Consider the following 26,189-nt stretch of genomic DNA (forward strand, 5'->3'; position numbering starts at 1 on the left):
GGGGCTAAGGTGGATTTTGGTTCTCTGGATGTGGCCCAGGCTCCTCCCTCCAGCCCGTGCTCTTCTCCGTGCTAAGGCTTCTTCCTCATGTCACAGGGCCAGAGTGGGAATTAGCATCCTGCTCCCACTTGGAAATAATTATTTGCAGCACAGCTGTAAAAGCATTCACCACCTGTTTCTACAAAGACCTCTACCCTGAGGTCCTAAAGATGGCTTCTGCGGAGGACTTTCATTGTGTGAGTATAGCATATGGAGGCATAAAGTCCTAATATCATCGTGTGGCTTTTGATTCACCTTTTAATTTTTTTCCCTTTTGGTTCCATTTTTGATTCTTTGGTTGTTTCCCTGTTAACTAGAAGGTGGTGTGTCTGTGGCTTCCACACTTTCTGAAGCTTGCCTGGTCTCCTACCAAGATGCACGCTGCAGTCTGCATTCGATAGGACACAGCCTGTATGAGTCTCCTCCCAATGTCTTTTATGGTTTCTCTTCTCCTCTTTTATTTTTTTCTTTTCTCACTTTTTGTTTTCTTTGTTTGTTTTGTTTTTGCATGTGCAGTTTTGTAAAGCAAACTCGAGGTACTGTATCTCGCAGCTCGTCAGTCTCCAGCGTAAATTCACCGTGAGTTGCTCTCTGTTACGATATTCAATAAATGGATTTATGATATATATCTCTATATTTATAAACCTCCCTATTTCCCCTTCTCCTGATGCCTTCACTCCCCCCTTGTTTTTTCCAAAAATCATTCCCATCATTGTGGAAAGCCTCCAGACCAACATATGGTGGAAGGACTGGAAGGTGTGCGACATTGCCACATAATGCTTTTGATTTGATTGTGAGCAACTCTGTAGTGTTTTGTACATTGACTGTGACTTATTCCCTCCCCTTCCTTCCTTTGTTTTTCTCCCATCCCCTTTAATTATTTTCCTTTGTTCCTTCCTTAACTATTTTCCCTCTTTACCCCTCTGCCCTCATTTGATGGTTCGTCTTGTTCTCACTTGTATTTTTGTTCTCTGTGTTTATTATGTGCTGGGCTGATGGCTTTGATGTTCCACCAGTGTTTGCACTTATGGTTCAATAGGAGAACGGGGGCCCACCATGAGTGCATTCTTTAAACGAAAGCTGGAGAAGGACTTTAAAAGAAACTTCTGGAAACAGGGCCCAACTGAGACCAAATTGGAAAACATCCTTGGGAAACTTATACTCATGAGGGCATTGGTTATGCCTGTGCTCTCTAACCTTCTCGAGCTGGAGCTTAAAGCTACAGATATTGTGAAAATGAGGCACTCGGCAAGCTCCTATGTACCCGTGGTTGAGCAAACACAGTGGTAGACCTTCCATTCACTCCACACACTTCCTAACAAACAAATCTTGCTGGCTTTGCTGTGAATCACGGGTGTGCTTTGACACCGATGCAGGTTTGTAGAAAAGACCGTTGTTCCCTGCCAACTAATACAATAAAACTTGTCATCAGCTTGTCATCAACTCATCTTAGTGTCTTTGCTTTGGGTTATCCTTTTACCGTTTGATGTTATCTTTCTTCTTTAATGCTTTTGGAGAGACAAGTAAGTGCAATTCAAACACGCATGGGTTTATCCTTACGTGCACTGTAGCAGGTACCAAAGGAGGTTTTTCCACCAGCTTCCTGGTGTCTTCCTTTTTCCTTGGGTGTTTTGGGGGTCCCTGTCCATTGATGGATCTTAGACATGTTTGTATTAAAAATATGTTGATATGATGTGTGACTTTAGCTTCTGTGACCAAGACTGAACTTTTGTGACTAGCTCACATGATGTTTGAATAGGTGCGACATGTCTGTGCTAAGGTCTGAGATCTCACAGGGGTGGGACAGTGAAAATTAGGGGAGTAGACTAGACCGAGGCAGTGTTTGGCTCATTTCTCCGGTTGGATTTCCTGGCTGCTGGGAGTCTTGACAGGCAGAAAGGTGTGGAGAGAGGTCTGCTGCCCTTTGGGTATCTCTTCACCCTGCCTTACGCCTGGCAGGAGGGAGGGGATGGTTAAAGGTGGTGATGAAGGAGAGCTGCCATCTCCCCAGCACTTCAGTTCACTCCAGGAGGAGTTGCACCAAACCAGTCCGAGGCAGTGTTTGCACAGGTAGGAATAACGCCTGACAGAATGAAGAATTAGGCCCCTTTTCCAAACTTCCAGAGACAGAGCTGTCTTTTAGAAGGATGAAATCAAATTGCAGGTAAAACTCCTTTGGAAGGAGGCATTTGCCATTGAGGTCTGTTGCTAACTCCCCACCAGCAATAGAGAAGGTATGATAGAGGCTTCTTTTGCTGATATGACTCACATCTGTTCTCTGAACAGAATAAATTTTTACTGCAAAAAGCTGTAACTGAGGGTTCTCATCCTCTTTAACATTTCTATGCACCGTCTGGGCAGTAATTTGTGATTTCCTATGCAAACCAGGACCGGTTTTGACAGATGAGCTGAGTGTGCATTTTCTTCTCTGTGGGTATCTAAAGAGCATTTCCACAGCATAAATCCCTTGTTTTGATTAAATAAATTACTGGACCCCGTAACAGTATGCAATATATAAAAGTAGCAGCCATCCCAGAGCATCAGTAGAGCCCCCCTGAAGTGTAAAGATATCTGAAGTTCTTGTTTACTCAGTATAAATGTCATTGTTAGAAATGTGTTTTTTAATTTAAATTCAAATAGATTAACTGGAACAATTCCTCTCAGGGACATGCAGGTACTGTGGACTCCCATTCCCTGGATGAATATTGGTATGGGTTCAGGATGCTTTCATATCACTCTGTTTCTACCCCGTGTGAGTGCTACTGCTGTAATTATACTGAAAGATAAGTGGTCTCATTTTTGTGCACAGATGAAAAGTGAACAGTTATCTACTAATATAAAAGAGCTTTTAAAAGGTACAAAAAAATCCCTGTTCCTTTTTCTTCCTTAAGTTGCTCAAACAGCATAAAATATCAGTAATATCGGTAAGAACCAGATCTGCAAAATCATGGTCATCCGTTCTGAAAGGACAAATCTTATTCAAAAATCTTTTGAGATACAGAGGGTTGGGTTTTTTCCCCATATTCTCTCTTTGATTATTTTTCTTAAAAAAATAAATTCTAAATTGGTAAGAAACTGAGGACAAAAACGAGCTAGTTTCTTAAAAATAAATTTAAAAAATAATTAAAAAAAATTCAAAGTGAGTAATTTTCTTGTGCTAATTCCAAGCTTTTGTGCTATAACAAATTTATGATAGAAGTAATGCAAGCAGTATGAAATCCATTTTTAATTCACTGAGGAGAGGTAATTAAATACAGATATGCTGTATTTCTTTAAGTAGATCAGCATTTATCTAAAATACATACTGAAACTGGCAACTGATTTATATGTACATAGGTGATGGCATACAGCTAAATGCATAATTATGTTGTATTTTTCCATTTAAGAGTTCTGGGGTGTTGAATTTTCATATGAATCCTTCTCATATCACAATGGCTGATGAAATCCAAACCGCTGCATTTGGTAACTTGAGGTTTTCTTTGTATTGCTATTGTTTATTCCTAATAGGATCCAGAGGTGTCAGTCATTGCTTGGACATGAAAAATGACATGTTCTTAAGGCTCTTTCTAGAATGGTAAATAAAGCAAAAAGCAAAAGTTGGAGAATTTTTTTTTTCCAGAAGTGCTGAACACCTGCACCTGCCACAGATAGTTTTGTTTTGTTTCGTTTTCCAGAACAAAACTTGGTTTTCTTTGAGCAGCTCTTTCCCACCCCAACCATCACAGCATGTCTCTGCTGCATCCTTCCAGCTGTAGACAAGCTGATAGCATACAGAGGGAAATGAAAAAGCTTAAATATCTTCTACCAGGATGAATTTGTCATTTGCCATCCAAGAACCCAAGTTGTTCTTGATCTCTATCGCTTGCTTTTGTATATTCACTGTCTGGGCCATCTGCTTTATTTCCATCCTCGTAGTGAAAAAAAGGGGGCTGTGATTTCATTCCCTGATGTGTTTTGTCTTGGTTTTTATCAAAACCTGGAGCTCATGGTGAGACTTTGTCCATAACAGAGTCTGGTCTGGGCCATTGCAGTGTAATTGCCAGAACATCATCTGGAGAGTGTGGCATGAACACTGCAGAAGGAAAAAATACTCTAAAGTAAAAGTAATTTGACTGGATTTTAGAAGAAGGTAATGGTTCCACATATTTAACATCCGTGTGTTTTTTGTTAAATCAGGCCATAGCAATGTGGCTTTTAACTTTCATTTTTCTGTTTTAACTCTCTCACCTTGTTATTTATTACTGAGCGTGCAATTACTTGATCACAATTCATAACTGAAATAGAAAACAAATCTTGAGGTCTGAAAATGGATCTTGTGACCAATGATAGCAATATAACTTGAGACGGAATAAATATTTTATGGCATTTTCTTAAGATCAGAATGTGCGTAAAACCTAAGCCTCATATTTATACTTCTGCAATTAGTATGCGATGTACTTTTACTGAAAACAATTAGAAAATTCTTCTTATTAGAGCAATAAGGAGTAGGATGGTGAGTTATGGTTGAGTGAAATCATTCTGCTGCTCTTGTCGGAAAAAACCTTCAAGCTGAAAGCAGTAAAAGGTTTTCTACATTAACGCCAGGAAGCTTTGGCTTGGCTGAACTTTGCATCACTTCAGATCTGTACAAAAACAAGTGACGCAGCTGTCTTCAAACTCTAAGCAGCAGCATATAATGATTTCCACTCCTCTTAAGTGGCCACGGACACCTCGTGGGAGTGGTAACTGAACGCTAGAGCTTTCCTAAGTTCTGTTCTGGTACACACCTTGGAAACTTTCTGGCTCTACGTTGGCCAAAGGCACCAGCCAAAGGGCTTGCAGCTGTGGAGCCGTGTGTGCCCATGGGCTCAGCGGCTCCCAAAAGATCTGCAGTGGTGCTCAGCTCTGTCCCCTCTGGCGTCTCAGCTCCTTCCTCCTGCTGAGACCAGTTACCTGCGGTCAGCAAGTCCTGTATCTGCAGTTCTCCGAATTCCCCAAAAGAGCAGGTAAAGGGAGCGGAAATTCAATCTGAGGATGATAATATGCACTAAATGCAAAATGTGGTGTTTAGTGAACTTTCTTGATCTAAGCAGTTGGCATCTGTGATGGTTTGAAAGGCATTTCAAATTTCAGTAGCGAGTTTCTGAACATAAGTATGTGATATATGGCCAGTATTATATTAGGCTTAGACCACATTCTATATTTAGAGTTTCTAGCTAATGGGTGTTAGGAGAAATATTATGAAAGCAAACGTCTTCTTTCTGAGAAACTGCAATATCAAAAATTCTAATATATATATTAAAAAAAAAATCAAATTTAAGAATAATATTGGAAGAGACTGGGCAGCATTTTCTGCAGCAGTCCTTGGTAATGGCGTTTCTGTGATGCACACCGTTGCACCAGCTCAGTGGGAGAGCACCGTGCATCTCTTGACAGAGCTCAGGCGGGAGACGTAGCTCATAAAGAAGAAAAGGTGCTAAAGCATCCATGCGGCAACTCCCGGGGTCACTGGCAAAGCAAATTTAAACAGTAGTGGTGAGTTCATCTGGAAGAAAATTGTTTTATCAAACCAAACAGAGATAAAACATTCTGCTTTGTGCATGCCTACCCCAAACTAAAATGCCTCATTGTATTTTCCAAGTGGAAAATTGAAATGTGGAGAGAGCTTCTCCAAGTTTATGAACAGAAAATATGATTTTAGTGGAAAGGTTTTTCACGTTGCATTTTTTGTTGAAACTGTATTTTAACAAGAAATTCTCTTTCGTCTGTAATCGGAACATATTCTTTCATACCCACAATCTATTATGTAGGTATTTTTAACATCAAATTATTATGTTCATAGTCAGCTTTCATTCATTATTTACTAAAGCAAAATTTAAGGATTGCATTTATGTAGCTGATTAAACCAGTAGTTCTGGGAAGCAAAGTGCCATTAGCTGAAGCAGTGTTTTAAAAGGTTATGATAACAAAAACTTTGATCATTAAGGAATACCCTAAGATTAGAATATGACTAAAAATATGCTTTCCTTTCTTGAACAATCTACACAATCTGACTGGTTGTATTTTTTATTTATACCAACATTAGTCACTGATTCATTAATATGAATTTTATTTGATTCTTCATGAGTTGTATGGTTTTCTTTCTAGCCACAGGCAGGAGTTTTTTGACTGCTGGCTTCTTAATCCAGCAAAACCAGTGGAGCTACTCAGAGAAGTGTACTAGCAGCAATATCTACTACAATGTTTCAAGCACAGAGGACCTGAAAACTGAGTATATAGGCAGTACCCTTCAAAGACTTTGCAATATTCTGTAGACAGAAAACAGGGATGGGAAGTAATTGTAAAGAAAGTGAATTAACATTAATCTTTGTACTATATCTGTAAATCAGAAGTGATTATTGCAATTTTCTTAATGGATTCAGAAGGATTTTAAGAAGCCAACACTGAACAGGATTTCACATAAGCAGTTGGCTTCATAAATAGTTTTCTCTTATGGAAAAAAAATTTGTTATCACAAAGGCTCATTTTTTTATCAGTTTGGACAAGCGATGCTATGCTGCGGCATGTCATGCTCGTACTGTAGATGGTTAGTGTCTGCCCCAATTCATACAGCTCTCAATAATTAACTGGACCAAACGCTGGAGGAAGCAGAGGAAATGATTTTGCCCTGTCTGTATCTTCTGCAGTTCTCCGTGTTGTGTGTATAGGCACCGTTCCCTCATAGGCGGGCAGTTGTAATGAAACTGTGTGTTGTTTTGAGGTGACGTTCCTGTTGTGCCATAAATAAGTTCAAAAGCTCTCCTCTGCGAAGAAGTACAGCAGAGCAACAGGAGAGGAGAAGCTGTCACGTATGTCCGTGTTCAGTTGCTGCGTGAAGTTGTAGAAAGCGAGAGTCAGATAAATTTAATTAGACAAGCAGACGACACATTCCCTCCAGTTGCTGCCACTTTGGCTCTGAAAACCCTAAACACTGTCCCCAGAGGGACTGACGTGCTCAGTTCTGTTTCCTACAGCAGACGTTATGCGCACTGTCACTTGCTCCTGATGTTCTTGACTGGTTTGAGTATGATAATGAGCTTGCAGGCAGGCTTCACATTTTCTGATTGTGTTTTTACTGCACTTTATATATTTTCTGTTTTCTTCTTTTTGTGTGTCTGTGTCTTTTCATGCAGAAGGAGGAAGGGATGCAGTCATTACTTCTGAACCTCCTGCTCTTTGACTTGTTAGCAACCAAAGCCAGTGGGCGGCTGTGTGTTGTAGTGGAAGCTTTAGCACCTCAGAGATAATTTAAAGGCTGATTTATGTTCTTGGTATAACTGAAATACAACTAAAAAACTCCTCCTGAAGCGATACATCTTGTGTCAGAGCTAGCAGATTCTGAGAGTCTCCTCTGCACTGTGTGAAGAGTACCAGCCCTGCATCTTCAACCTTCCTCCTTACTGCATCCAGGGTGATTTAGATTTTTCTTTACATCTTGGCTTTGATGGGCTCAGTGCAGGCACTGATGGAGAGGCTGCATCTGTGAAAGTTGCCTGATGATCTATTGTGGGGTTTGCTTTGGAGGCTCTCTGCAGGGAGGCTGAGGCTTCGTGTCCCATCTGCGCAGTGCGTGTCCCATGGAAATGGAACACAGGATGGTGCATGGGGAGTAGGCGGCTGTGCACTTCTCTGCGCTCTTGGTTTGCAGATAAATTGAAGGCTTCAGTCAGCGTAAGGGCAGCTACCCAACTCCAACCCGTTATTACTAGTTATCACTTCAGTGTTGACAGCTCACTCTCACTGTTCAATGCACAAAATAGAAGCCGGTCCCTGCCCTGAGGACTTTCATTATGAAGTGAGAAATGTCCCCCAAGAACTAATGCATTTGGTGGCGTGCACCAAGGCAGCACTCAGACATGCGCATACACGTCTGTAAGCTGTCTTGTTTCCCTGAGCCGGTGTGCTGAAGAGGAGGTTCCTTTTTGTAGCCCAGTTTGGTTTAGCAGATCTAGATCTGGACCACTGCAGAGCGAGGTGCCCCGTCCATCCTGGAGGATGCGCACGACGTCCTGGGGCACCGTCCCAGGCAGCTCCATCTCTCTGTGATTCTGCTGACTATGGAGAGCTGCAGAGGCAGAGCACGTGGCTTCCCATGGGAAATCCTTGTACGGGGTGGCAGGTCCAGGCAGTCGGAGGAGGCTTTGCATGTTACCCTTTAATTCCTTCTAAAACCAAGTAAATTTGCTGAAGAGTGATAGCAGATGTGAGATTTTTGGTGAGTAGGGCTCTAAGCTATGTCCCCAGTACCTTCTGGTATCATTTACGTTTAGAACTGTGATTTTTGTCACTCATTCTGCTGGGGTGTAAATGGGGCACTCAGCTGCTGGAAAATTGGTCCAGAATGTGCCTTTTGGGAACGGGGTATATAGATTTTTTAGTTTTGGTGATTAGCTGTGCTCACTCTGATTTCTGGATTAAATCAGATCCTTCATATCTCCCTGGGTGCGCTCATCCCATCTGCAGTGACCATTTAAGTAGGTTTTTGCCTCTTTAGCAGAACCAGGCAGCAGCAGCACCCTCCGTAAAGAACTGATCCCCTTGCAGAGCTCGGCGATGGAAACCCTTTCCGACAGCTCCCACTGCGCGGCGGGAGCCCGTCTGAACGCTGCCTCCCCCCAGGGTTTGTGCACGGCGACGGACCCTGACAGCCCAAATCAGCACGTACACACGCAAAAGCTTTCTTCTATTGTCAGGGGAGCCCAGAAAGCGCGTAAGGAAAAATGCGTCTGTCTCCCTGTTTCCACAGCCTTGTGTGTTAAGTGCTGGAGGTCTGTGCGCTGCAGAGGTCAGGGTAACGTGTAGCAAATGGAGACATCTGAGCAGGCTGGTGGAAGGAAAATTATTTTCTTCTTTGTTAGAAGTTGTTTCATTAAGGAAGAAAATGGGTGCTGACCTCTACCAGGTAAATCCAGGACTCCGACCTGGAAGCCTGGTTTACTTTGGTTTTATGCAAAAGCAGAATTTGACTTGCAATCTTTAGGAGGAAAGGAAAAAAGCCTTCCCTTCCTACAGTGACTAGGTAGGTGACCCATTTGCATGTGGTCATCAGAAACCAAGCGCTGTGCTGAAAAATCAAGGCGTTAAGGCGATGCCAATGGAGGTATCCTCATCATAATAGATGACAGAGGCAGAAAAGAGCAGGTTTCTCCAGGGAATAAAGATGCTGTCATCACATCTGTATCTACGCATGACACCCTGAGTCCCTGGGGTCTTTTCACAGTACACAGAACAAGTTTCCTTTCTTACTTGTACTTTTCCGGACTCTGGTGATGCTGTGGGCTGGGTGGTCCATCCTCACCTCGGAAGGATGCTGTGGGTTTAGGACAACGGCTCTCCCAGGCCATTAGCCGACGGGGCAGCGCAGCCTGAGAAGTGACCCCTCTGGCTGGCTGTCAGGGGAGGGGGCTCGTGCCAGGGTGCTCAGGCTGAAATCCTCAGGGGCAGATTTAATTTCCCCTTGCTCCTCCTGCCAATCTAACTTCTTTTACTTGCCACTAAGTTGCTCATCCAGATATTTCCAGGTGGGGACAAAGGTGCGGTAAATCATGGGGGAGCCTTGTAGGCTGTTTGAAAGCTCTGGCTGTCCTGTACGGTTTCTGTGCGCAAGAGACTTTAACCCTTCAGGCCATACCTGAGGCTTCTAAGGGGGATGGTTACGTTTTAGAAATCAAGGTAACTCCTTTCCAGAGGGCCTGTTTCATACTGTCTAACATATGTGGGGGCAAACTAACACTGATCCTGCTGGCTTTCCCTGCTCATGTTCTCCGCCAGCCATTCTCTCTCCATTCCTGTAGTTTCTTTGGCTAAACCCTCTAATCCCCCATCTCAGCTGAAAATTTCCTCTTTTTTTTTTTTATTGGTTGCTTTTTAGGGAATTCATGCAAAGTTGGATACTAACTTTTCACCTTCCTCCCCTCCTTAGCAAGCAGCAGAACTCCTCCAAATCCAAGTCCGTTTGGGAGCAGAGGACCAGCCAGATCCGGATGCACAATTTCCGAGCCAGCTGCGAGGCGCTGTACAACGAGCTGGATCCGGAGGAGCGGGTGCGTTACGCTACCACCCTTCACATCAGGCCAGACATGAAGACTCATTTGGATCGGCCGTTGGTGGTAGAGCCGAGAGGCGACGGGAGGAACAACATCAGCAAGCTGAGCCCTGTGGATGTGCAGGAGGTGGAGCAGACCAAAGTCAGCTCTACTGATGGGGCAGAAGCTCCACGAAAGCACCACCGGCATCGGGATAAGGACAAACTGGGAGAGCAAGAGAAGGGTGATGTGACCAAGGATGAGAATGGGGAATCTGGCATCAACAATAAGGAGGAGCGACACAGGCAGCACAGGAGCCGCAGCAAGGAGGTGGAAGCGGGGAGTAAGGAAGGGAAAAGTGATCGCAGCAGGGGCCAGGAAGGGGGAAAGAGGCACCATCGCCGAGGGTCGGTGGAAGAAGGTGTCGAGAAGGAGCACCGTAGGCATCGGACTCACCGTCACTCTGCCGAACGGCAAGGCAAGGAAGGCAACGGGACAATCAATGGGGCCAGGAGCGAGCGGCGTTCCCGGCACCGGGGAGGGTCGAGGTCTGGGAACAGGGAAGGAGAGCCTGGGTCCAAGGGTGAGAACGGAGAAGAGCCTCACAGACGGCACAGGTTCAGGAACAGGGCGCTGTCGACGTACGATTCGGTGGAGAAGGAGAATGGGGAGAAGGAAGGGGAGGCTGGCGAGAAGGAGCACCGGAATCATCAGCCCAAGTAAGTGAGCGCTGCGTGGCCAGACGTGTCCCTGAGACAGCCCGGAGGGCACGAGACCCCAAACACCTTTTAGGAAATGACTTATTCCCCTTCCCATGGTATTCTCTGCTGTTCTTGCACTCACATCATCTACCACCGTAACCTGAAGTTCCATTTTGCTTAAATCAGTATTGACAGAAGCTCCCAAAGATGATTTTGGTCCATGATGGCCCACAGAATATCTCAGGTTTAAGGAAGGAATTATCCTTGGTGTAAATACCAACAGGCCCTTTAGGACATAACGTGGAAGAGTGAATTTCACAGCCTCTGAAAGATGTTTGAGGGATGCATTTTTAAATGGCGTGCAGTCTTGCTTTTATAGCCCTATGGTTTTCCTTTTCTATGGTGAGATGGTCAGCTACATCACCAGTTGTTACAGCATGTGGCTTCTTCCATTAAGAACAATGATGTACCTCATTTGGTTTAATTCTTATGTAAGTCAAGTGAGAAAAATAGTACTCATGAAGCATTTAGAGTAGTTAATAAAGAAGGATAGATTGCCTTTTCAGCTTTATTAGTATGATGGAAAAGAAATTTCACTGGGATTCTTTAGAACAGAGTTCATGTCACCATGGAGAGCTGTGAGTGGCACTGAGATAATAATTTTCCTGTCTATATTATCTTCCTTTCAGATGGTTTTCAAAACACTTTGCATACTGTTTAGTTTGATCATGTGCACAAGCTCGCTTTCCTCCTCACTGAAATATAGCCACTGCTGCAGAGGAACGCAGAAGCTATTTAGCAACTTAACAGCAACGTTACAGAGCAGTTTAGGACTGGAAAAGAGAATCACCAGATTTAAATAATCCCTCAGGAGAACATTAAGAAGCAGAATGTCAGACTTCATTCAGAAACCAGCTGATGCTGGAAAGCTAATGTCACTGTTACATGCAAGTGCCAAGTGGTCCTTGCTTATGAACCTCAGTTCCGAGTCTCATTAAATTGAATAAAGTGATGTTGAGTGGCACCATTCCTCTTAATGTTGTGCTTGGATGTTGGTTCAGAAGGTCTCAGAGGAGAAAGTGTTATCAGTAAGTTGTCCTGCAGTCTGTGACTTTTCTGCAAAGGACTTCCATGAAGAAAACACTCTATGAAACCTAGCAAGAGGTGCAGCATCAGGGTACGTATGTTCTACGAATCCTTCTTGGATCATATTTAATAAAATCTGGTTTTCTGCCTTAGGGAGAACCAGTGTGAGATTGAGGCTAGTGGAAGTGTGAGTGTCCCTGTGCACACCCTTCCCAGCACCTATCTGCAGAAAGTCCCGGAGCAGCCAGAAGATGCTGACAACCAGAAAAATGTGACGCGGATGATTCAGCCACCTCTGGACAAAACCACCACTGTGAACATCCCTGTCACTATCACTGCCCCACCGGGGGAAACCACTGTCATACCAAGTGAGTGCCTTTGCTTTTTGCTATGAAATTGCCAGAAAAGAGCTAACTTTCCAAGGATCTAGCAGCACACACTGGGTGATGGGGGCTCTCCTGGCCACCAGCATCCTTGCAGTAGATGGACGGGAGAATTTGATGTTGATATAGGCTATACAGTTCATGCAGCCTGCAGGAACTCAAAAATGTGAGAGTCAGCTGGTGGCTCTGGAAAACACTATGTAAGGTTCCCTGGAGGTGGCTCACCAGAGCACGTCCATGTATCTTTCCATAAGGAAGAGCAAGAAAAACAACAAAATGTAGTAACTGAGAGCTGTGCAGCAAAATAAGCAACTTCTGCAGCAAACCAGTCAAGAGCTTGTTGTGAGCTCAGGAGTAGGTCCCCTGCTTTATCACCTTCCTCTGCTGCCATGCTGCAAGCTGTCATCCCAGCAGTGCTGTGCTACAGTTCCCCTGGTGTCCCAGGGGCCTGACTGGCCACAGACCCCTCAGCAAAGGACAGAGGAAGCAGTGGCATTGCATTCAAGCCCACAGACTGAATTCACACTTCTTGTCTTATTGCTGACCCCACTGTGGAGCAGCAGGTCTTTCATGGCTGCACAGCGTCCCTGGTGTGACCCTGCTGCTTCAGGTTCCTGCACACTGTGTAATTTTAGAGCTTCTTGCAATCCACCACCTCTCAGTTTCAGTAGATCCATCCTAGCTTGTCCTTTTCCAGAGCCTTGGGTCTGTCAGTGTAGATTTACACCGTTTTGCAAACAGTCCCAAGACCATTGTGCCCATGATCTGCTCTGCAGCCACCCAGCCTGTTCTGACCAGCTTGTGGCTCATCCCTGGCAGTGTAGGCACAGCCTGGAGAAGTGTTGAGAGCTGGGGGTGCCAAGGAGAGGTGCAGTATGAAATCCAAGAGATCCACGTTAGGTCACAGGCTGTCAGGACTCTGCTTTCTAAGAGGCTCAGCCAAAGCTAGCTGTTTCTCTACATGCTTTTTCACCATGTTGTCAGCCACACAAGACTTGTCCTTTTTTTTTTTTCTTTCTTCTTTTTTCTAAAATGGTAATTTTACTATATTGCAATACTGAGTTCCTGTCAATCACAATTTATCAACCTCTCTCTTTCCTGGCCATTTCCTGTGTATCTGGCTTGAGATACAGTAAAGAGTTTATTGAATATGTCACTCACACACAATGAAATGTCATTTTGCTGCAAAATAAAATAAAAAGTAATAAAAAACTTTCACCTAACACATAAGTGGGTGGAGTTTTTTGATTCTAGATTCTGTGAATTAATAGACAAGTATAGATATCTGTCTAAGAAGAGAATTTGCAGCATAAAATGTTTTCCAGTTCATATATTGGAAATTAGCTTAAATAAATTATCCTATAAACCCATTGCAAGTAAAGTTATGATGGAAATTAAAGAATGTATTTCTAACCTTTGGGAGCGAAGTTCAGAACAATCTTCTAAAAAGGGATCGTGTAAGTTAAAAACCTGATGTGAGATGGAGCTCAACACCTTTATACATGGGGAGCTCTGCCAAAACTGGGGTGCACTATGCAGGTGCAGAGCTGGGAAGTCCAAGAAGCCCCTTCCAAGTCTCTGTTCCTAACGCTGGGAAATTCAGCAGTTTTAGCCCCAAAATTCTTAAAGCTCATCTATGAATTTGCTCTTTTACACCTTCCAAAGACAACCCTGCTACCGATCTGTAGGAAAAGGTACAGAATTATGCGGTTGGTTAGACTTACCATCTTTCTTTCCATGGATCCCTAGCTGATCCTCGCTCCCTAATCATTTATCATATTTTGGAATGGGATTTCCATCCTCAGTTTGGCAGCTCTTGTATAAATAAGTGTAAGATTTGTCTGCACTGGGCATCTTCATTTCCTGGCCGTTTCTGATACATTGCTCATCAGTGCAGCAGTTAAGGAGTATAATTGCAGTGTACATCATACTGTAGTAAATAGTGCTGATAATAATCAAATGATTGTTCATCACATTTAATCAACATATTCAAAGGCTGTTTGCTATCCCAGCTGCGTTGTTTGCATATCCAGCTGTTGCAGGCAGCCTGCTGTGTGAAGACTGCGGATACGTTTTTAACACTCTCATTTCTGTTTCCTTAAATTCACGTTTCAGTGAACAACGTTGAATTTGAAAGCAAAACAGAGGAGAAGAAAGACGTTGATGACTTGACAAAGAATGGGCCTAAACCAATCTTGCCTTACAGTTCCATGTTCATCCTAAGTCCTACAAATCCGTAAGTCCTCTGCCTCTGTAATGCCACTTACGGGTTACAGGTGTTTCGAGTGTGGGTATTCAGAGCAATAACGTTAGCTTGATCTTCATCTCTGCCAGTCAAACACATTGGGAAATTAAATAAAAGCTTATGTAGGTTGCGGACCAGATGCTGCCTTTCAGCTGGGCTTTCCTGGGGGAATAGATTGCCAGTATAGGGAAAAGATGACGCTTTAGGCAGAACCTTCCTAAACTGCCCTGCTGATGGTCAGGTGGGCAGCTATTTGCTCAGTTGTAGATCACTAAAGGGTGGGAGTACAGACTGTCACTGGGAGAAGATATTATCAGGAGAAGCAGGTTGAGGGCTGCTTTTCATGTCAACAAATTCTTGCAGGTTCCTTAGCTGGAATTCGTGTTCTTTCTCTACTAGTACCCTTGCATCACTAAAAACTTTGAACTTCTGGGAAAATATGAATATTTTTTATTTGCCAAGGCTGAGAGTACAGCTTGTGGGATCTGTTGGGATTACAGCATTTCTTCTGCTTCAGGCATTTCTGCCTCATGGGGAGCTTTGTGCTCAAAGCCTGTAAATACTGAATGTGTTGCTCTGAAGGGCTGCAGGACGAGACAAGAGCAGCAGGGGTTGTAATAATTGTAGCATGAAGGCCTGTGAGTCATTTTCAGCAGGGCAACGGAGGGCGTTTGAAAATTCTGCCAACCCAGAGATCTGCTAGGTGCAGATATGATCGTTTCTCTCTGGCTCAGGTAGACTTGTTGCAGATCCTAGATGTTTGTACTCTGCACGCTCAGATACCTAAGGTGGAGTCCTGGGGTGCATTAAGAAGAACGTGGTCAGCAGGTCGAGGGAGGTTCTCCTGCCCTCTGCTCTGCCCTGGTGAGGCCACATCTGGAGTTCTGTGTCCAGTTCTGGGCTCCCCAGATCAAGACAGACAGGGAACTACTGGGGAGAGTCCAGCGAAGGTGGATGATGAGCGGACTGGAGCATCTCTGGTATGAGGAAAGGCTGAGAGAGCTGGGCCTGTTTAGCCTGGAGAAGAGAAGACTGAGAGGGGATCTCATCAATAGTTACAAATATCAAAAGGGTGGGTGTCAAAAGGAAGGGGTCAGCACCTCTGCTGTGAGGACAGACTGAGAGAGTTGGGGTTGTTCAGCCTGGAGAAGAGAAGGCTCCGGGGAGATCTAATTGCGGCCTTCCAATACCTGAGGGGGCCTACAGGAAAGATGGAGAGGGACTGTTTGTCAGGGAGTGTAGTGACAGGACAAGGGGGAATGGGTTTAAATTAAAAGAGGGGAGATGGAGATGAGATGTGAGGCAGAAATTCTTCCCCGTGAGGGTGGTGAGGCCCTGGCACAGGTTGCCCAGAGAAGCTGTGGCTGCCCCTGGCTCCCTGGCAGTGTTCAAGGCCAGGTTGGATGGGGCTTGGGGCAACCTGGGCTAGTGGAGGGTGTCCCTGCCCATGGCAGAAGGGTTGGAACTAGATGATCTTTGAGGTCCCTTCCAACCCAAACCATTCTGTGATTCTATGACTCTTCTCAGTGGTGCCCAGTGACAGGACAAGGAGCAATGGACACAAACTGGAACACAGGAAGTTCCATCTCAATACAAGGAAAAGCTTTTCACTCTGAGGGTGACTGAGCACTGGGACAGGCTGCCCAGAGAGGTTGTGGAGTCTCCTTCTCTGGAGAGATTCAAAACCCACTTGGACACAGTCCTGTACAACCTGCTCTGGGTGATCCTCCTTTAGTGGGGGGTCGGACTAGATGATCTCCAGAGGTCCCTTTCAACCCCTACCATTCTGTGATTCTGTGACTTGGGCCCTTCCTTTGGGAACTTGATTCAAGAGAAGAATGAATGCTCCTACACCTCCTGCCACTTGGGACTGCGACATCCTGGAACAAAATGGGCTGCTCTGTGTGTTCATCTTTGACATCAGAAATGCATCTGTGGTGGAAGCCGTGGTCTGGCTTGAGTCTTTTTGTTGTGGAGTGACCACCAAAAGTGTGTTAGCTGCAAAATGCCAAAGGTGGCATGGCAGAGTGGGAAGCTAGATGGTCCCAAGCCCAAAAGGGTCTGAGCTGAGGAGTGGACTGGGCAGACAGAGAAGCAGCAAGACTTTTTTCTTTCATATGTATGCTGTCTTGTCTCACCTCATCCTACATTTATGACCTGAGCCTCATAGTCCAGGATTTAGTATGTAGTTTCAGTCATCTTGCAGTTTTCTCCAGCACATGTACACACTCTCTCAAAAACTGTACTGAAAGACCATTGAAAAAACAAAGTTCACAGGGAGAGAGGTATCGTAACACCGGGCGAAGGGGAAATAACAAGACGAAGACCAAACTCTAGGAATGTCAGCAACTTGTTTTTCCTCCTCTGGGCAAGATGCAGGCCCAGCTGGATGCCCTCAGGTGTTTTGGCTGGTGCTAACTTCTCAAGAGAGGTCTTTCTGCTTTCTGGGTATGAAGGTTTTCACCACATCTATTGCTAACTATCTCCCTTCCAAGCCCCACTGGGGACACATGATCCAGGTGCTGCTAGTGGGCAAAACAGTTCTGAGAAACATAAATTAAATGTATTATTTTCCAAGTGCCACCCACCCTCTTAAAACAGATATGCATTTAAAATGATTTCTCAAGCACCACTGGCAGTTTACAAATGCTCCCGTATTTCAGTGCTGGTTATGAATGATGAAGATCTAAAAATAGGGACTTGTTATTTCTTTGATGAATTGAGTTTGATGCATGAATTACAGTTATAAATGTTATTGAAAATGTTGCCTTTCACTTCCATGGATGCATAGAGCACAAAGATGATAATCCTTTTCTGTCAGATTGATAACCAGAGTTAAGGGATCCACAAAAGCACTTTTCTTCATGTTATTTTATATCAAATCTGTTTCCTTGGTATTTGTAAATCTTTTTCATTCTGATTCCATTAGAAATCCAGAGAAAAGGAATATATAAGTAGATGTGAAAAATAAATTTTAATTATAACTGTTCAGATATTTGCTTTGAGAAAATGTGATATAGTAACTGAATTACATTCTCAGATAACAAGGTTGTTGGCAAGTTACGCACACAATTTGATTTTCAGGCAGAACCTAAGTCCTTTATTCAGCTGACAAATATGGTCCAAACGTAGAATTCTCTGTGCAGTTAAGTATTTGTGAATTGTGATCAGATAGAGTTATTAGCTGAAATTTGTGAATAGTTTTGCATTGCTTAGAAATTGAGGCATTTGTCACTTTTCTTGGACACAATTTATGAAGAAAAAAATTAAGTTAAAGTAATCAAATATATTACTGTAAAGTATTTGTGCAGCTTATAAAGCATATCTTAAAATAAAGTACAGGCAGAGTTATTTGGCAAGAGAGAGATTGCTAGAAGTAATACTCATAGTTACAAAGCCAGTTTCAGCTAAGAGTCTCAGAGTGCATAGCATATATCTCAATTTTAAAGGGATTAGTTGATATTAAAAGGATTTCAAAACTAGTTTTGAACTCACAGGACTTTAGCCTGCGAGTTCAAAGTGAAAAGGATTGGGGCATATATAAATATAATTTGTAGGATTGAGTCTGAATGCTTGAAAGTTCTCAATGCCCTTTTGATAGGTGCCATTACTTTGCAGAGGGCTAGAGAGCAGTGCAGAGATGTTAAATGTCTTTCTTTAAATCTCACCATAGATCTGTTGCAATCTGGAGTTTAAAGACGTTGATCCTAGTTTTTATTTCCTTACCATTTTTGTATTAGGAATCCTAAAGGTGATATTCCTGATGAATGTCGTCCTTCTGCCAGTCTTTCATACCACAGTACTTGACTTGCAGAACCTGCAATAGCCCTCCTATGTGCTTATGTTGTTTGTAGGATTCGGCGTCTGTTCCACTACATCGTTAACCTGCGCTATTTCGAGATGGTCATCCTCATAGTGATAGCCCTCAGCAGCATTGCCCTGGCTGCAGAAGACCCTGTCCAAGCCGAGTCACCAAGGAACGATGTGAGTGTCAACCGACATGGCCAGAATAAAGTTGTTCTGCTTCTCCCAGCAGTTATGCACGTGGCACGTCCATTCCCATCTCCAAAGGATAACATGGTGCACTGGAAGTGCAAAGCTGGAGCTTTCTTTAATAACATACTCAAATTAGCTTGTTCCACTATCAAAATGCTCGCAATTCCTGTCCCTTTCTGCTGCTTCAACCACATCTGAGTTTGAGAACTTGGAAATCACTGGTTGTTTGGCTGGTGTGACTTGCATGGAAGAAGCCTGCAAAGCTTACACACCATTCAGCAATGGGAAAGGCTTCCCCAGTCACAAGCCAGGGCTCAGATTGTCCTGAGATCCCCTGCTCCTGTTAGAGCAGAGCCTGAGGAAGCAAAAACAGATATGGCTCTTTATCTTGGTGGGGCATGGTAGCAGTCTCCTAGAATTAGTAAAAAAATTGCTTATCCATGTCATACCAAACCTGGAGATTTCATAGATGGATACTGTTACGAGCAGAAGTAGGAGTGTGCCGCCTTTTACATGAGACCATGGAGCCCAGGAGCATTCATGCAGCAGATTGCTGGTGTCTCTTTTCAAGCACATTCACATGAGGACATTGGCACACAGCTGGTTACAGTTACATGGACAACAGGGCCTCTACAGAACTGAAGATTAAGTATAGAAATTGCAAGAACACAGTTGCCTAATTTTGGACTCATCAATGTAGATAGTTGCAGTTTGTGGATATCGTGATATTTATATTGACTTTATATCCATTCACTATGTATAATCATATGAATCTGATTCTGAATAGGTGCATCCCATCCACAGAATTATGTTAAATTTTAGGAGATCTATAGATATTCTAATGGCCTGGTATTGTCTTTACCAGGATGTGTACTGAGGAGTCCGTGTTCATCCACCCCTTAAACAGATTAAGGAACTGAATTGCTTCAGAGCACAAGTCAGCAGAGCAGGGCAGAGCAGGAATTGCCTGGCCTGGCCTCCTGCTTCTGAATCTGGTCAGTATTAGCTTTTTCCTGAAGAGGATCCATGAATCTCTATATCAGTAATAAGCTGAAGTAGCTACGAGCAATCTCTCTTCCTCATCCTTAATAACTATGGAATCAGCTTTACAAAAAGGATTTTATCACTCTCTTACTCTCCCAAGGTCTTTAATAATACTATCATCAGCTACAGCAGAAGAGAAACCCAGGCTGCTACTCAGGTGCTGGCAAATAAACTCTTTAGGAAAGGGTATTCAAATATTTCTATTTGAAATATCCATTTTGCCTTATTAGACCTGCCATATCTGCAGGTGCACTGAAGCATCCCATGGGGATGCATACTGCAGTCTGGCAAGGACTGGAAAAAATGTTGCTGTTTAAATCTGATGATTCAAGTTTGTGCCTAAACTATTTGAAAGCCTCCCATCAGATGATATTTACCCATTGTAGCAAATAGACCATTGCTAGAACAGACTTTTTACTCTTTGCTCATGAGCAGATTATTTCAGTGTGTAGTCTCCTCTAATACACATTCCTCTTTCCCATTTAGGCTCTGAAATACTTGGATTATATATTCACGGGTGTCTTTACCTTTGAGATGGTGATCAAGGTAAGAATTTTTCCAAGCAGAAAGGTTCACCTCCCCTTTCAGATTTACACTCACCTACTCTGGGAAGCTGGAGAAAGAGAGCGGAGCATGACAGATCTCCCTGGGGCGCCTGGAGAGGCGGTGGGGATGGAGAGCTCCAACTCAGGAACAGCACTCGGAAGCAGTCAGTGCACTACAGAGGCCTTTCTGTAGCAGCTCTCCTGGTTTCCTTAATGTCACGTTTTATGGAGAAATGTAAGGATATCTTTAGTAGCTGTGATTGTGGAGGAGGGTAAGAAATGCGATTGCCTGATGCAGAAATGTCCGTGCGTGGCTTAAGGACACAGGAGCCGATAGACCTTACTGAGACATGTCTGATTCTTCCCTTTTCCCTTGATGCTGATCCGGGAATATTAATAGCCACTAATTCTTGATTTGTCATGTTTCAAAAAATTGAGAATTTATCTTTTTATTTTACTCAGCAGGGTAATGGGCTTTGCTAAAACTGTGGGGCAGTAACTCTCCAGAAAGCACAATTCTTATAATGTCAGGATTTATTCTTGAGGTAATGGTGGAGTTAGTTTTTACTGTCAGAGCAAGATGCAAAAGGGGTGCAGAATAAAACCCACTTTTTCCCTTGTTTGTTCAGTAGAAGGATTAGAAGCTGTGTGAGGAAAGCAACCTTACCTGGGTAGCTGTAGAGCTCTCGGAAAAGCAGATAAAATGTCTAGCACGCACTTTGAGACTCAAGTCTAGAAGATCTTTAGCAGCAGCATAAGGAGAGGCTCAGTTGCGTGCAGATGCCGGCCAGGCTTCCACGCTGAGCAGCATCCTCCAGCAAGTGCTCTGGGGCAGGTGTATTCCTTTGACTCTTGCATGTGGCTGTGGGTCTTCCCATCTTCTCTTTGTGTTTTATTGCATAATATCCTGTGCCAATTGTTACCTCTGACTAATGTCTGGTAGGACTGGGGTAGAATAAACTTAAACTATTTGAACGTTTCACACACAGACTGCTGTTCCCATAAATTAATGCATGTCTGTGCAAAGAATCCTACGTAGCACTTAGTACGTTTGTCTCTCATGCTTTTGGTTATGGTTTGTTGACGTCAGCTCTAGTTTGGACAGAGCTCCCTGCGCCTTTTAGAGATGAGCAGCTTGACTAAGCCTCTAGATGTTACCCTGCTGCTGTGAAGCCCTGAAGAAGAGTTTGTGAAGGGTCATTTGATCAAGGACATACCTGTGTACCTCGGTAGTGCTGATTTAGCAGTTGTTTTATTGAAACTCTTTCTTTTGATGTGTTTCCTCTGAAGATGATTGACTTGGGGCTGTTACTCCACCCTGGCTCCTACTTCCGTGACCTGTGGAATATCCTGGACTTCATTGTGGTCAGTGGGGCCTTGGTGGCCTTTGCCTTCTCGTAAGTACATTTTCCTTAACATCCCAATTTCTAGGAAATAAGTTGCAGAGGCAGGATCCTGGCACAGAGCTAGTGTTTGTGGCTCCATTTCTCAGCGAAATGTTCAGTTTCTGTCCTTTATCTCATCTCATAGCTGGGCGAAAGAAAAAAAAAAAAATCCCTAAATCTGTGTAGTAGAATGTCTTGAAAATTCTCCCAGCTTTAGAGTGAGTCTATTCACTGTTCAGTCAAACACTGAACAGAGATTTTTGTGACCCTCTGGCCAACTTCTTTTCAAGGACACATTATAACAGTTTGTGGCAGTCTTCTGTCTTCAGGCAATTGTTTTAAAATTTGTTCTTACTTGAAAAAATAGTAAATGAAATCAGCTGATAGCTCAGTGAACTCTTTACAAAACATTATTTCTAGAGTCATAGATATTTCTGGTTCATATACCTCTGATATTTCTCTCTCCTCTTCCTCCTCTCTCATTCAGGGTACTTGCATTTCCAGAGAGTTTCACTTCTAAGCCTAATTGCTCCCTCCCTCAATCACTGCTCTCTATTTATGACATTAAATAATGTTCCATGTGCTGCTTTAATGTTATGGAGGATTTTGAGCAACAGAGGAATTGCTTTTTAAAAATGAAGATTAGCTTTTAGTTTGAGCATTTTTCTCAGAAGAGACCAAAGGAAGAACAATGCGGGTTCTTCAGAATTTGGGGAGCTCAGGATGGTGGAAAAAAATTTTTCACTTGTAGTGCTGGACCACAGAATAATCATATAATTGTATTGCAAATGTTTTCCTTAGAAATTCTAGGAGGTGACCTGGAAACAGTCTACAGGACTTGGCCGGTTCATCTTCTGCTAAATTAGCCTTGAGTAATGACCGTGAACATTTAGCAGCCCATGCCCAAACCCCAGTCACCTGTTTGTTGACGTGATGATTAGAGAAGCCGAACAAATTAGCAGTGTTTTACTTGCTAATGAGAAAAAAGCATTCACCTTTGTCAAGGAACTGCGGAAGCATATCTTGTATATTTAAATTGACAGTAATTTTTAGGCAGACAGCCATAGCCGCTGCTCTTCTTAGGTGCTCTGCTGATGAAAATTATTGCCATGTCCCTCACAGCATAAAAAATTACTGAGACCTTTCTGGTAAGGGTGGTCTGGAATACTTCTCAGGAGTTTTCTGAGGTGTCAAAGTTCCGTTCACATCAGGGCTGTGAGATGTCTATTTTAGATCTTCCATTCTTCATAGCAAATTCTGGATAAGAACCATCTAAGCTAGTTTGACCATGGAGCACTTGAACGGAAGGAGATAGGATTGTCATTGTTGGTATGATTTTTGAGCCAGCTGAGGAGCGACCATTCTCTTTTTCCCCTTTTTCCAAATAGATTGTATTAAAGATGGAACAGGGGAAATGCACCTTAAGACATATACTCAAATTCTTTAGTCCTGTACTTCTTTTTTTTTTTGGTCAGCCGTGACCAGATCCTTCCTGTAAATGATTAGATGATCAAACTACATCATTTACTGTCCTTCAGTGGAGGTGACAGTGGCAATTTTTTGAGGTCTGGGCTTTCTGCACCCAATCCTACACCGAAGAATTGTTTTGACCTTGGACCAAGTCATGCCCAATTTAAGTTTTTCAACATCATGCTACCCTTCTTTGTCACTATTCCTTAGAAATTTGCTCTTCAGAGGAACTGAACGCTCTGTTGTAAGCAAGGTTGTCAGCTGGTCTGGTGAATGTCTTGCTTACCTAAAATTTGGCATCCAAAACCAGCTTGCTCTTTAAGTTTGACTAGGCATGTGTGTGGCTTAGTTTCCCTGCGTATAGATTAGCATAACGCCTTTCAGAACTGGATGTGATCAGACTGAGTTAAGCAAAAACTTACTAAAAAAAAGTTTAGCAAGTTAACAGAGCTCCTCTGAATTGAAGAGAGGTATAAAAGTAAAATAATATTAGTCACAAGTAATAGTTTGCAAAACAATATTACTCAAGTCTGTGGTTGACTGAGAATTTCCCTTTGTCATTAAGAATTCAAGCTTTCAAGGCAGACTGGGAGAAGGGGCATTTTGTGAGCCCTTCAGAGCAGCTCCATGCGCTGTGAGAACAAACATCAGGGTTTGCCTTTAAAACATCATCTCTTTGAACACGATTTTCTTTTGGACAAGTTATGGATTAAAATGAATAATTTTTAATCCTTCTGAGTCTTTTTGTGCTCAGGTTTTCTATTGCTCGCGTTGGGCCATGAATATCTAACAGCACCTCATCGGCTTCTAAGTAAATTGCTTGTACCTTCCCTGACTGTGCTTCATAATAGCATGCCCCAAGCTGCTTCTATTTTACATGTTCTTTGAGTAAGTATTGAGCAGGGATTTACAAAAAGCAAATGCACAAAACCTACCTGCCTATTTACTGTCTCCCAGATTAAAGAAAGTCAAACTTATTTCTGAGACTTGGAAAAATTTGAATTTTTTCTGTGATTTTTTTTTTTATTATGACTGCAACCTCTGCATGTCCATGTTTCAGCTGGCAGTGAGAGCATTGACATCCAATTCAGAGAATACTTGCAGTATCTCTGGTCTAATCTGAGAGCAGGAAATCCAGTCATTCATAGAAGATAACTTGCTCTCTGTTCCCGCTAGTCCAGTTATGAATACTAACAAGTCTCAGACTGTTCAGATGAAAATTGGATAGTCATGTCCTTAGCTCAACCGAGTTGTTTGGTTAAACCAGACAGACGCACGGAGTCTACTGAATTTTGATAATCCTGAAAATGAGCTTTTGGAGAATAAACTGGGTAATCTTCATTGTTTTGTTAGTGGGCTTTTTCTAGCAAACACTGCAGTCCTGTCACTTATCATCAGTGTCACTGTAAAAATGTATTTAAAGTGGCTGTTACCAGTGTCTCTATGCAAGAATACATGATTGCCACTCAGTGGGTGTGATTTAATTCATGAACGTTCTTGACTTTGTTGGTGTCCAGTGAAGGTGACGTGAATCAACCTCTTGCTGAATAGACATGTCACTGAAAACCTGGGAAAAACAGAGCTCCCTGAAACCCTTCCATCTGGAATATCGCAACAGTCTATGTTTGTTTAGGCATATGAGATGGTATCGGTCGTTGCTGCAAGGGACATAAAATCCACCTCAGCCTCTCAAACCAGCCATCAGTCTACCTTCTGCCTGTAGCCCTTCAGAAGCTATTGCAGTTAAAAAAAAAAAAAATTAAAGCAAGAGCCCCAGTGAGATGCTAGAAATATTAATAATACTGATGATGATGATGGTAATAATGTCTTCCATTTAGCAATGTATTTCAAAGGGAAATTACTCTCTTTTTCTAGAGATAAACATGCCACAAACACACGGACATGTTTTAGTCTTTAGGGAAATAAAGGTAGAGAAGCTTAAAGCAGGCTCGTAAATTTGTCATCAAAATTTACCAGCCCCAGGTGTAAAATCTACTTATTCAATAGAAATAGCTGATGAATAGCAGCAAAGAGATTGCATTTTTACATTTTCAGCAAGAGAAAGGTGGCTGAGATGCACAGAACTTCATGCTCCTCTTTGAAAAAGCAAATAGCCATTTGCCAAACAATCAAAGTTATTACCTCCGAAAGTGTCAGGAGGATGAAAGTATATTTGCCCTGTCTGCTTGTCAGTCGAAGGGCTGATGCGCTGTGGGGGAATGTGTGGGTATATGCTGTATAGCCAATCTGTTGCTTCCTTGCTTGTTTATTTTTACGAATATTGAGTTGGTGGGTGTGGGACAGGGGATGGGATTATCTGCCAGCACATATCTGTATGTGCATGGGGTGCACTGTATAGCCTTATGTTTCTGTTTGTCATTGACTCTGCTCTTTCTTTGTCTTCTTCTTGCTGGAATCTCTCTCTAGGAGTTTCATGGGGTAATATGTTATTCCTGTCTCTTGCTGCACTGTTATGCCTGTCAAACGTGTGTACACACACTTGCCACTGTGGAAACGAACCATGTTACACCCATTGCATTGACTCCTTTGTCCCTTTATTGCTCATTATTCAGTGAAATGTATTTTCCCTTAACAGTCCTCATTCATGCTGATTTTCTTTAAGCAGAGGATAGAAGCAGACTAGAAAGCCAAGTAGACCAGAGAGTCAGAAACTATGATAAGCAGATATATTTGTACCAAAAAGGTTTGAAGGGATAATTTAGCAGGTACATTGTTAATGTGAGAGTTGCAATTTGTGAAAATCTTTATAACTAGGTTTAAAGAAGCAGTTTTAGTGTTATTCTGAGGGTTGCACCTCTAAACTACATCAGCAGTGCTGGAAGCTTCAGGACTAATTTTGTGCCCTCTGGGCAATGCGACCCAGCTGGGATTCAGGTTGTCAGCCCCTGACATTGGTGAAAAGTCCTTGACATCAGAACAGAGCATAGAGAGCTCTTTGAGATGTTGGCAGGGGCAATTTGTAAAGAAGGAGGTAGCAAAAGTTGCATTTAACCATCTGCAAGGAGGCGGCGGTTTTGTTGTTGGTGCGGTACAGCGCAGCTTTGCTTTGGGGATGGAGGGGGAGGCAGAGCTGCATCGTCTCGTGCCGCAGCTCCGAGCAGGGCAGGAGCTCAGGAGGGCTCCTCCACAGCAGATAACCCGGAGATGCACTGAAGAGAATGGAAGGAAAGGTCTTTGATGTCGTCCAGGAAATTGGGTACTTGATTCTTTCTTCTCTCTAGGAAACCAGAT

General features: G+C 43.1%; 1 protein-coding gene across 7 annotated transcripts in view; it reads left to right on the top strand.

Moving 5' to 3' along the window:
• The window catches only part of CACNA1B (calcium voltage-gated channel subunit alpha1 B), a 298,282-nt gene that overhangs the window by 205,658 nt on the left and 66,435 nt on the right, over positions 1-26,189 (top strand). For all 7 annotated transcript variants that reach the window (XR_008580034.1, XM_054848973.1, XM_054848970.1 and 4 more), the window contains 6 exons: positions 9,980-10,801; positions 12,023-12,237; positions 14,368-14,488; positions 18,352-18,481; positions 20,024-20,083; positions 21,373-21,479. Coding sequence is in view for 6 of the 7 variants with exons in the window: in XM_054848973.1 (XP_054704948.1) it covers positions 9,980-10,801; positions 12,023-12,237; positions 14,368-14,488; positions 18,352-18,481; positions 20,024-20,083; positions 21,373-21,479 (1,455 nt within the window). In the remaining variant the exon portion in view is untranslated. The remainder of the gene's footprint in view (positions 1-9,979; positions 10,802-12,022; positions 12,238-14,367; positions 14,489-18,351; positions 18,482-20,023; positions 20,084-21,372; positions 21,480-26,189) is intronic.

Source organism: Grus americana, chromosome 20 (genome assembly GCF_028858705.1).
Source record: "Grus americana isolate bGruAme1 chromosome 20, bGruAme1.mat, whole genome shotgun sequence".
In the NCBI taxonomy this organism is placed as follows: domain Eukaryota; kingdom Metazoa; phylum Chordata; class Aves; order Gruiformes; family Gruidae; genus Grus; species Grus americana.